General features: G+C 38.6%; 1 protein-coding gene across 6 annotated transcripts in view; it reads right to left on the bottom strand.

Moving 5' to 3' along the window:
• Positions 1 to 12,830, bottom strand: part of PIK3R1 (phosphoinositide-3-kinase regulatory subunit 1) — a 58,092-nt gene that overhangs the window by 11,345 nt on the left and 33,917 nt on the right. For 4 of the 6 annotated variants that reach the window (XM_085529900.1, XM_085529901.1, XM_015848593.3 and 1 more), the window contains 4 exons: positions 12,485 to 12,559; positions 9,692 to 9,823; positions 8,608 to 8,809; positions 8,336 to 8,415 (listed from right to left, as the gene is read on the bottom strand). In XM_085529900.1, the coding sequence (XP_085386026.1) occupies positions 8,336 to 8,415; positions 8,608 to 8,809; positions 9,692 to 9,823; positions 12,485 to 12,559 (489 nt within the window). Of the gene's footprint in view, positions 1 to 234; positions 694 to 2,403; positions 8,229 to 8,335; positions 8,416 to 8,607; positions 8,810 to 9,691; positions 9,824 to 12,484; positions 12,560 to 12,830 lie in introns of those variants that run through there. The other 2 variants (XM_015848596.3, XM_015848595.3) reach the window with 2 other exon arrangements.

Below are 12,830 nucleotides of genomic sequence, written 5' to 3'. Positions count from 1 at the left end.
GAAACAGATCAATTCAGAAAAAAATCAATTAAGTAAGCAGGCAGGTATTTCTACAGGTTATGATTCTAGTTACTATAACCATGCACTAAAACACAACTTAATTCTTATTAAGGAAAAAAAGTACTTGTATCAATGACAATGTAAATAAATCCTACATATCCACTACGAATTTTTCAGCAGCTACCATACAGATGAAAAGGAATTAAGTCTTCCATAATAAGACTGCAGCTTTACCTGGTGGATCCATTTCTATGTAAAACATCAAGTCTGTGCCACAGTTTATATCTGCCTTAGGATATTCTATATCCAGTTCTTCCATATTCCAAACAGTATTGTACATTTGTATGAGTTTCACTGAGTAAGCTCAGATAGAAGGAAAGAGTCAGGCTCTCTTTGTAATGGTGTCTTGGAATTCATTTTAAAACCTATAAGGGGCTGCACTGTAACCTATTACATCATAATCCTCAGCCAATCATGTCAAAATAATGTCACCAGACCACTCCTGTTTCATCATTTTGTCCTACATTAATCTTAAAACAATTTCAGTTTCAGAAAGAACCGGCATTTAGCAGAACCGCAATATAAACCTGATATCACGAGCAAAAAGACGTGAGCAGGCTCTCCTTGCACACCCTTCTTTCCATTTCGTTCTCCTGACTTTGCAGCATGGTACAGTCCAAGGCTGGCAGGATGACAAAAGGCTGATATGCTGCAGCACGTAGCTCTCACACACACGCGCACACAACACATGCACGCTCACACACAGCGCAGCTCCCTTTATGGATAGGTAGGTCACTTCTCAGATCCATTTTCCTACTCAGATGCCTGGAGTTTATCGTTAAAAAGGCTTTGGAGGGTTTCTGTACATGCTAATGATGGGGAAGGGAATAAGAGCATGACTCTGCGTGCATGTCTGTGTGCATCTGTATCCGTTATACACCCATTACACACACATGTACTTAGGCATGTATGCGTCCACATAATGAAATATGGATTAGGTTTTCAAACTGTACAGATTTCTGTATTTTAATGGGCACACAGATCTGATGCTCCTAGAATTACTATATAAAGTGGCTGCACTGCAATAGATGCCTCCCCCTGGGTATCAGTTTATAATAAAATACAATTCCAATTGATCTGGACTAACTCATTTTGAAACCTAAACATCAAATATTGTAGCTTTACGTTCACCAGGTTCTCCTACGCTATGGAAGAAAGTAAAAAGACTGAGTTAAGATCCTGAAAAATCATTCTGCTGAATATGAAACGCCAGTCTGTCAGGATACAACAGGATTTAGTTTACCTTTTCACACCGCGTCTTTACCCTGTTCTCATTGAGATATTTGCCAAGTTAACTATTTTTACAAGCAAGAGTCCTTTTTTAATGTCCTCTTCCAAACTTGACTTCATGCCTCCCATGTACTCCTGGTGCTCAGAAATATTCCTTCCAACCCCCCACCACGGGCTGCTGCTCTGTCAGACCTCTTTGGGAAACACACACAGAACAGACTATTGATTCCAAAGCAGAGTGCTGTTGAAAGCAATCCGAATGCTTCACCCTCACTATCCTCTATGGCAGCAGAAAACCAGATGCCAAAAATAACCACAACAAAGGGTAACTGTAGCAACTATCTGTGCCTCATCATAAGGAATCCTGCTGCAGCTGAAACATGCTCTATCATCTCACAAATACTCATTAAAAAATTAAGACAATTTCTACCCTTCCCAAGGATTTCACACATATCTCCCCCCCTCCCTCTGCTCCCCTCACCAGCCCACCGCCTTCACGCAAGCGTTAACACATCAGAACATGTCTGCATTACTAACAGTTACAAAAAATGCACGCTGGTTTGCTTTATATGTTAACGAGCTCAAATTTGTTGTGAAGCAGCAGACTCCCCTCCCTGCTTAGGTAGACATGCTCCAAAGATTCCTTCCATTTTCAAAGCGAAACAGGATACTTGAACTCATCCCATGCACAAGTCCTGACACCACGCTCCAACGTTTGCCCACCTGCTACCTAAACATTGAGTTGCCAAGGTAATTATTTAAATGAGGTTACAAAGAGTGCCTGCAAAGACTACATCGCTGCACTTAGGTCAAATGTGGGCTCAGCAACCTTTTTTGTTCTGGTCAATGAAGTCTTTCAGGAGAATTTAGTTCTCCTGTGGCTGAGTTCAGTCTGCCGTGCTGCACAAGCAGGCTGCTGCTCAGCCCAGGGCAGGCTCGCTCGCGGGCAGGGAAAGACAGGAGGCAGACAGGCGTTTCCCTGCGTAACCTGCAGGTACCTGACCTTCACTCCCATATTTTAAGACCACAAAATCCCTACTTGGTAATCAGTTACAGTAAAATAATTCCACAAGGCGATGAAAAAACACACAAAGAAATTCAGAATTCACTTACTTTGTAAATTATGCATCACAACTGCTCGCCCTTGCAATGCAGTCTGAAAAGATAATCCAGCAACTTGAAAAACTGGCTTCCTCTCATGAAAATCTTTCTTAACAAAATAAAAAGGCAAAACAAAGAACTTCTTTGAGGAAAACTTCTCTGAAGCAGAAGATAATTCTGAAAAACAAGACTGGTTTCCAACCACTGTTCCACCAAAATCTCTGCAACGTGCAATGAGAAAATCCCAGCCTTCTGCCTCTTCTCAACTGCTTACAGCTCTGTGTTCTGCAGAAGGTATCCACTTAACTCTGGTTCATCATTAAAAAGTGAACCTGACTTTAGTACTGTAAAAAAAAAAAAAAAAAAAAAAAAAAAGAAAACCACCACCCTCAGTAGCTTGCATGTCTCTCAGAGATAAAGATCTCAGTTTCATGATTAACTTGGGCAGGTTCAAATATTTGCTGAGCCAGGGATTTCAGGTGGGGGAGGGGAGCCAAATTCAAAGTAAAAGTTGTCATCAGCCAACAAGTGGTCAATGCAGGGCTAACTTTCTCATTTTAGCTAAGTAAGCGAGAAGACCATTGTAAGAGGCCCTAAATAGGCTCTGTAACTTGCTGCTGAGTGCAGTACTGAAGAAACACGCTAAGAACAAACTAACTACAGGAAGTGGCTCACTTTCTGCAGAAAAATAAAACAATCAAAATCTTCCTTGAAAAGAGCTGCATCTCTTAGGCCAGCCCTGTGCGAGCAAAACAGCCTGCTTGCAACCACAGCATCCCCTACTTCTCTGTATCACAAATACAGGTGTTGCATGAAAACCCTCAGATTGAAGCTGTGAGGCATTTTACCCAGTTCTTGTAAAGTGCAAATAGCAGAGAAAACACCTCTATGTATCCATATTTTTTGCCAGCACGCCAAGGTTACTCACTTCATGCAGGCAGGTGGGAAAAGGGACTGTCCAGAGAGGGAGCAGTCCAGGTCAAATCTATCTTCCTTGTCTTACTGTTTGGTGGTGATCTGACTTAAAGAATGGAGCAGCAATTGAAGAACCTGCTCCGTTTTGTGCACCAAACTTAACTTCTTTGCCAGCTATACCTTTACAAGGAAGTACATCCAAAATGAGAAGAGAAGCAGCAGACCACAGGGTGCAGTTCAGAGAAATGAGGAAGGAGATGAGGGTGAGTATTTTGTTCCTGCTTTTTGGAAACAATTGAGAACTTCTGGTAGCAGAGTCCTGTGAGCCGTGTTTGCGCTCTTTCTGGCAGTCAAATAGCACTGAAATTGTAACCCCACAAACATTCCCCCTTTCCAAACCCATCTGTGCTACAAAATACTGCACCTACCAAAGTTTGTTTATACTTATTATACTATTAAATCTCAAATATCTTCAGCACATTTTTAATGTTTTATAGCTGATAGATTAACTTTACCTATAAAAATCACCCAGATTTCCAAATTTTAGCCTTTGCCTACAGGAACAATTATTGGTTATACATAAAATTTAAAGCAGTGCCATCATAAATGGACAGCATGCAGCATATGAAGATGCTCATTTGTGCATGGCACTGCACAGCAGCAGCAGAGGAATAGTGTAGAACCTGATGGTAACTGATTTGCCTCCTATTTACTGCTAAAAATTAGGAAAGAGCTTGATAACAATTTTTTTGTTTAATAGGGCCAAGATACAGATGCACATTTTCAAAGAAGATAAGACAACTCAAAGTTGGTTCATTTCATTGCTTATCATTTTAAAAAGCAAGGGTACACATGCAGAGATGAAATATAAGACTCTGTTCCTAAGTCCAGTCTTTTTTTTTCTTTTTTTTTTTATTCCTCTGCCTTGTACAAAACTGAACATCTCATCATCCTGCAGAAGGAACCACACATACTGCCCAAAGACTAGATTCTTACATGCAGGCTCCAGCATTTTCACACAACCACCTCTTCTTAACTTTTATTCAAATTGAAATTTCAACACACTGAGTGGTGCCCACTGGATCAATAGATCTGCATTTACAGAAAGCAACGGCATACTTCTTTTTGCAGTCTTAAGCACGGTGCTCATCTATCAATAACCGATTTATTTCTATAAAGTGATGCATTAAGCAGAAAAAAGGACTGATCAAATCTGGTTTGCATACACTTATGTACAAATATAAATTAACATACATTAATCTGTAAGCAATTCTTACAATGCCACATATTTCAGTTTTACTGAATACATTCAAATTGGTATTTAGAAATAAAAAGTATGCCCTACTGTCAAGATCTAATGCAAGAAATCAGCATTGCTAGAGATGACATCATCAGCACATTTTGCTCTTCGCCACACCAGTTATGAAGCCTGACTTCCATTAGCTTAAAAGGGGAGCCCTCTGCTGGGTGAGAAGCCAATGCACAACAGCTGATATGAAGTTCTCCCAGGGGAGGTACTGCCCCTGCTCACACACTAAACCACGTTCTGCACAGCCAACAGCCCAGCAAAACCTATGATATGTTGATGAAAAGTTCAGACAAGGGGCAGCATTCATACCTTCCTCCCTGTGCACCAAAGGCAGGACTGTGAGCTGAACCTGACCAGCACAGTTCAGGGCACCACTGAGACAGATTTCCAGAAAAAAAGGAAGAGCCTCTATAACACCTCCCCTTCCCCCCTACCCCACTGATTACCATCTGCTAATCTTGCTGATCTTTTGTACAGCTAAAAGAAAAATGCCTGCACCTTGGTGATACTACCAGGATTCTCACTGAATCCCCAGCAGTTAGATGTAAGACACTCTCACTTATCTCACTTCTTAACTATGACCTCATGAATAGTAAAACCCATATCCCTGTGCTTATCATACAAAGGGGACAGCCAGTCTCAAGGTGGGTACCATGCAGCAGCTCCTTCCAGCCCCTGCCACAATGCCACCATTGGCTCCCCATGTTCCTCTTGCTGTCCACATCTTCCTCCTTCCCCTTCACTTCCCTGCCCTAGAATACATCTTCTTGCACACCCAGTGTCGCTCTACACTCTTCCACTTCAGAAGGACCCTGATTGCTCCACATTCCCCACCCAGACCTATTCCTAACCTTTGTCAAACAGAGAGTTACTTGTCACGTCAGCAACACTTCTGCATCTTCTACATACATACATACTACAAACACAGGCACTAGAAGCATTCTAGCTTTGGTATTTCAACTTTGTGAAGGGCTAAATGTTACTGAAACAACAACAAAATACAGAGTTTGCTGCAGTTACAGGGAAAAAGAAATTCAGACCATAGTTTCTGTTTGACTAAGAAATAATAATAATCCAATAATGGCCTAGCAGTAAATGCCTGTTTTTGTGCTACACTGTGCAGGCATCACTTCTGCTATAGGATGTCCAATATATTATAGCATTCCAATTGGCATATTTTCTATTGTGCTGAATTTAGACCCACAGTTAGTGGGTGAAGGGGCATTGAAAAGACCCACAGTTCTGTGAAGGTCTTTTCCCTACTCTGATCATTCAGATCTAGGCAAGCATTTTCTCTATCTATTCACTGCCTAAGATACCACTAGAATTTGATGTACAGCTCATTTTAGATGGTATGTTTTCATCCAGAATAACAGAAAGAAAAAAGAAAGGAGGAAGCTAACACCTCAGCCTGTGAAAAAGAAAAGAAACTGTCAGCACTGGCTTACTCATAACTGCATAATTGTCACTGCACTATTTTCAACAAGTAAGATTCCTTCTGTTTAAAACTTCTGAAATTTTAAAAGTTCTATTATAGACGGTCATTCTCAGAACACTTTTGTGACAAATAAATTCCCTTTAATAAACATTTTCCTTTATTACAATGCCTCTAAACATTTTTATGGAAATTCAAGCCACTGCGATCAATTATCTTGAAGTTCTTAATTTGGAAAAATGCACCTTTCAGAGTTCTATGAGAACTATAAAAACACAGCACTACAAATGGTCCGGAATGATTTTGGTGCTGAGCACAGGCTTGTGTCCAAATCCTGGAGACTCCTTCAGCATTCAATAAAGATTAAACTTTCAGAACATTTTCAAGTGGCTTATGTGCCTAAGAGCAGAGTAGCTAAATGCAGACTGCAAAGTTCGAAAACTTATACCTGAGCTTTTTTCAGCATATTAATAGATGTGCAAATGTTCTACTAAAAATACTGCATTGTTCAGGATGAGCTGTCACACACAAAGAGATCTATTTTTGCCTTGTGAGAAATCCCAGAAGGATCCTCAAAATAAACAACCGCATTACAAAATATTAATTAACTCAGAGGCAATATTCAAAACAAATATTTGTTTTTAATGACTAATGCTTAATTGTTAATACAGCATCAAACTCTGAATCTGATGAATACAGCCACACTTCTTCCAGCGCTCTGATGTTACTCTCAGGATGACTGTTTCCTCATTAGTAGTTCTAACATTAACACCTTTCACTTTTGTATATTCCTCATATGAAGCAACTGGGGACTATATGCAAATAAGTGATCTTAAGTGCAACTTCTGTAACTCTCACTTTGCAACTTCAGAAACAATACTGACTCTATCCCACACATCACTATCTCAAGCAACGTAAATCTATATATCCTAAAGTACCTGCAAACACATAATCTCACAAACTGCTATTATCAAACTCTGTCAGGCACAGAGGGATTCAATAATGTGTTTTCCTTCTTAATGCTTTAAATGTGTGGCAAAGAAAAACTCATTCTCTAATAATAAGCAGTTATTTACAGATTTTTAATAAGGAAATACAAGTAGTCATTAGTAGTTCAAACTCTCCTGGTTTTAATGTAACATTAGGAACAGAAATGCAGAGTGGTTCTGGAAATGCCTGCTAAACTATTTTGAGGCAAGTGAAAAATACCAAGGAACTATAAATCAGCTGAAAATACACTTACACTAGCTGTAAGGGAAACATTCCAAATTAATAGAGTTGGCAAGGTTGGAAAAACCTTCCAATCAAAGCAGTGGGAACAAAAACCTTTGCTTTAGACATTTTAAATTAATCATTTTTTGATGAAGGGGATTACAGAATGTGCCTACATGTAATACTAGCAATAAGGTAGGCTTTTGCTGCTGTTTTTCTGCTGCTGTGTTCCAGCCCTTTGAAACTTGAAGCAGCCCTATGAATCCTACTGACATGAACTTCACCTTGTACTGTGAATACTGCTATACCATGCCCAGTGCTCTATCCTTTGCTCAGGTACTCTTTGTTAACAGGCTGTAAAAGGAATTACTTCAATCTAACACATACAGTGTCCCTATGTTAATAATTTCCTTTGTACACAGTACGCAACTCTGCCTTGCTTCTACCAAGTATTTGATTTTAAAAGAGGGATTTCTGCATAAACGAGAAAGGTTTTTTAGTATATCGACTAAACTATATGCTAACTCACAGCACCAAAATGATTATCATCTAATTTTCTTGAATGTGTTTTTAATATTTTCTGCAGTTTATTGATAAATGAATTTTTTGAGTCTCTGGATTAAAAAACATATATAACAAACAAAAAGAGAAAGCCTTGACTTCTTCAGATGATCTCTGAGCTACTGCAGTTCTATGAAAGCTATAGGAGTTGAGTGACAATTAAATAAAATCTCCAGAATTTACTCCTCCCACCTCTACAGCATGATACACATTTTATTGGTTTACAGGTCTTGAAATTACAAAACTTGTGTTCTTTCCTTAATGAAAAAGAAATGAAAATCCTAAGGCTATAGAAACAATGGATACTAGGCTGATTTAACGAAAAAGATAATCTCTTATAAAACAGATGTTACACATCACTATGAAAAATATAAACAGCATAGTTCTATAATTATGCATTTTACACTGTTTGAACAGAAAGAAAAGCAACAAATATTTATTGTCCTCAAGCTGAATTCTACTATTAAAAAAAATGACTCTGCATAACTTATAAAATCAGAAATAACTTTTACCTGGTACAGGCTGCCTCTCATTCCATTCACTTGTAATTAAAACCTCTAGAATCTTTATGTGGTGTTCAGTATTATCAGAGCTGTAGGAGATGGATTAGACAGTAAGAAGCAGGAAAAATACAAATGTTTTACCCTAGTATTATTCAAAAGAATTGGAAAAATTTACCAGAATACTCTCCCCACTGTAAGTCACGTCACAGAATCGATTCATTACAATTACTTTTGTATACAGTTAACCCAAGTTATGAATATAATAAAGATGTCCCACGTACCTTGCTATCTGGAATTTGAAAAGGAGAGGGCTGAAAATTTCAGCTAGAGACCTCGCATTCAAGAGGTTTTTGCTGGAGGCTTGACAAAGTCTGAGGAAATGTTTGAGCAAATATTGGAGTGTGAGCCAGTATTGGTGAGGTATATTTGGAGATCTAATGAGTTTCTTCAGCAACTGTGCATATTCTTCCGAGCTCTGCACATCTGCAAATAAACAGATAAAAGGATCTCGATATCAGCATGGGAATATTCAGCAAGTAAAATGTAAAAATATGTCACTACTTTGAAAGCATCAACTTTGCAAAAGAATAATGAAAATTCAGTCCTTCTTTAGTGCTGTAAGATTTGTTTCTTCTTTGGAAAAGAAGTGAAATGCTTGGTGAAAAGAAAGAGAACAAGTATTCAGAAGTCAAATGGAAACAGATATGCATTTTGGTAAAAACCACAATGTGTTCAGAGTGTACTGGTAGAAGTCTGTCTTGTGTTTAGCGTCACACATGATTGGGTAATTCTGAGATGCACTAGATAAGCCTCACAGGTGCTGTTCTAACTTTGAAGGTTACCAGTAACAATATCCTGTCCTGAGACATACAACAGAATACTTGGCTGATGAGCTGGAAGCCTGTAAGCTGTCTGTTTGAAATGAGCACCATAGATGATGAATCTTACATGCATGTATTTGTCACTTCATAATCTGTAACTCCCAACATACTGCAGAACACCATGACCTCTAATACATTTACTTTGTCAGCACTGATAAAAAGTTAAAAATTAGCTTTCCGCACACAGATAAGTCCTTGATTTTTTCCCCCCAGTTTTTCTATAGTCATTCTACCCACTAAAATGCAGAGAATTACGCTATCCCATATATTTTCTATTATGCTTAACTAAGCACATAATGCAGATCTAGATCTGAACTGAAACAGCTCCCATCAAAAACAGTAAAGATGTCTATTTTTTTCTGAGATATTGCCAGGTTGTGCAGAATCTTTCTTGTTCTCTGGGTTATGTGCTGGATCACTGAGAACTCAAAATCCTAAAAAAAAAGCTTTTTGTTTGACATTTGAAACAATCTGGTATTCATACCTTGAGCAACAGAGATTATGTCACTGTAAACAGTTGCTGGAATTATGGGATTTGGCAGATCTAGGAGATACCTCTTGAGAGCATCTGATAAAGTGTGCACATCATAAGTTTCTAAATCCAATGAAGAGGCATCTGGAAGGAAAGAAGAACATGCTTCTAAGACATGAGCATTTAGAAGAAAAATGTAGACTTATGATATTACCTCCTCATAACAAGCCAGAACTGCTAATTAATATCTGGTTTATGATGAACAACTCAGAAGAAATAATCAATCTAAAACATCAAAACACTTCATTAAGGCTTGAATATATAGCACTCAACACTGTGCCCTGGCTTTTCACATCTGATGAAACAAATAACTTTCACTTCTGTGTGGCCTTCAGTCATACACTGTGCTAGACTGAACTCATGGTAGAGATTTGCTTTATGTTGGTAATGTTATGGAATCTCAGAATATTTTTAACTGGTCTCCGTTTTGCCTATAAATATTTTGTGTAAGAAGTAAGTATTAATCAAGGCTTCACTCAAATGCAGGGTCTCTGCTGACAGCTAGTGCGATCATGAGTGGAAGCTCAATTAACAACTTCGGGCCCCATGTCTGTAAATATTTATGTGAGTAAGTGGACACAAACACACATGCGCAGAACTAGGTGCTCACTGTTTTATCTAGCAGTTGGGATTTATCTTGTAAAACCTGGTATCCTTCCAGTATTGTTGTGACTCAAACTAAGGTCTGAGAGTATCACTACTTCTTAGTGCTGCAGCAAGGAATATCAGCAGCAAAATTAAAAATAGGAAAACACAGGAATAGTGCAAGCAAGCTTGATTTTCCTCTTAAAACATGAAAGTCTTATGCAGTATAGTCCCAAAAGTTTAAAGCCACATCGGGGAGAAGAATCTAGAGATACCAGCGCTGAATAACTTTTTAGGCCAGTCAAGTCTCCTGTAAAATAACTCTATAATGTACTTGTCCAGCTTGAACCAAATTCTACTGGGTGGTAGAGAACTCAGCTATATGGTGTGCCTACATATTTTGTGAAAAAAGTCAAGAGAGGTTAGTGAGACACCCAGTGCTCCTCCTGCTCCTTCCTGTTTTCCCCAAAGGAAAGCTTCTAGTAGATTTTAATCCCAAAGAATCCTTCTGAAAAAATAATGAAAAAAACTTGCACTGTGGCTATGAATTCTACAAAAGCAATTAAGTGTCAGGAAATCTGACCAACTACAAATTCATAATAGTTTTCAACAGTTCTGTCACTCCCAGGATATTTATTTCATAAATTAAGTCCTGATTCTTCCAGTGTTGACCCATTCCTGCACATAAATGTGTGTGTAAGAGTTAACTTGAGCTACTCTGCAGCTTTTTGAGTGTAAAGTCATAAAACAGACCTTAACTCTTCTGTCTACTGAGCTGGCCAGCTGCAAGACAGCTTTGATTTTGGAGCTAAACAGCACTGTGTTGAACCTAATAGGCAGTTATCCAAATTAAAATGCAGAGCACTTTAACCACAAGCAGAACAGCACATTAATGCTCTTCACAGCTTGGAGAACAAAGCTTGCATGCTGCTAAATCAAGAGAGTGGGCAGCAAAGATCCAATCTCTCTGCACACATGTGTCTGGACACCCACCACACTGGCTCTGTCCTGCAAGACCCTGAAAATATCTTAAAGAGAACAGAGTAAGAGACTCAGTTACCAACAAGTAAAGTCCTGATTTCCTTTCCTCAAACCTAATTACATTTTAAGTAAGAATAAATGTAAACCACAAGTTCTTGATCTTAGGAGATAGACAAATCTTTCATAAAAGCATACACCAGTTTAAAGAATTAACAAGGGATTTTGATAAATTAAGACCTACGCTCATATTGGTGCTGTAAAAAATGTGGATTTATATGGATTGAAATATAATTACAATGCTAAAAACAGGGCTTAGGTTGTTAGCACCATATGCATATACTCTCTCTCTGCTTTCAAGCATGTACTTCTTCTCTCCCATTACAGTCAACAGAGGAGCAGATGCTCTTTTGATTTGAAGGAATGGTCAACTCACAGCATCACCTCATGTTTATTTTGCTGATATTTGTAATTACTAAAAATGAAGAGAGGAGTATGAGTTGCTTGCTTAGTTCATTTAGCACCACGTCATGTAACCAGTTTCATTTTCTAGCTCTATGTATTTTTGTGCTTCTTCATGCAAGAAGCAGTTCACACTGCTCACTATTGCAAAAGCATGGTGAAGCACTGCTGCTACAACAGCTCTTCATCTCTCACAGTGCAGCTAAGTGTTGCCACACCTATATAATCTGGGATAAAGTATAAAAACCATAACAGCAGAGGAGAAGGAATTATATGTCAGAGAAGTTGAGTGGGTACGTGGTATTAGTGGTGTAACAGCATTTTCATTGCCCAAAGCCTGAGAACCCAAACTTTTGCAGGAACATTGGCTCAAATCTTTTTCTTTCCCTTCTGTCATCATCTTTGTATTAGACAGGGAACGTTCAGCCATTGCCTCTTCAGCCACAAATACGTATGCACAGAACTGTCTGAAAATAATTGGCCACTTGTTAACAAAGTAACTGATAGCACTATAAGAATGATGTATCCTTCTCTTGCTTCAAAAGAAAAAACCCAAACACTATATACATATATATATAGTGCAGCTGTATATATACTCATATTTGTCCTATTATATTATTTAGAATCAAGTTATACCTAAGCTGAGCAGGGGAGCAAAGAGAATGGGATCAGAGTGACCCCAGAAATCCATCTAGTTTTTCAGGAAAGAGCTGTACTTACCACACTCAAGAATTTGTCTTAATTCTGCTGAGCTGCTTGAGCTTTGTGTTACATACAAAGTTGAGCACTCCAGACCTTCAAAACAAAATTGATGGGATGTATTAGTATTTCAGTGACTGCTGCCATGTAACAACACACTTTTGTATTCTTCAAGCAAGTACATGCAGAATAAACTAGCAACGTTATCAACATTACCCAACCACCATCCTCCTACTAAATAAAATTGCTTTTTAAAACTGTAATATACTACTCAGTACATGCTAACAGTTGGTTTTGCAAATAGAGCTGGCCACAGAAGATCCGAGATCCCATCAGACCTCCATACTCTGTGCAGTGCTCCATGTCA

The sequence above is a fragment of the Coturnix japonica genome, chromosome Z, assembly GCF_054131305.1.
Source record: "Coturnix japonica strain WE chromosome Z, WE-NBRP24, whole genome shotgun sequence".
NCBI classification, from domain to species: Eukaryota; Metazoa; Chordata; class Aves; order Galliformes; family Phasianidae; genus Coturnix; species Coturnix japonica.
This window is presented reverse-complemented; position numbering and strand designations above follow the sequence as displayed.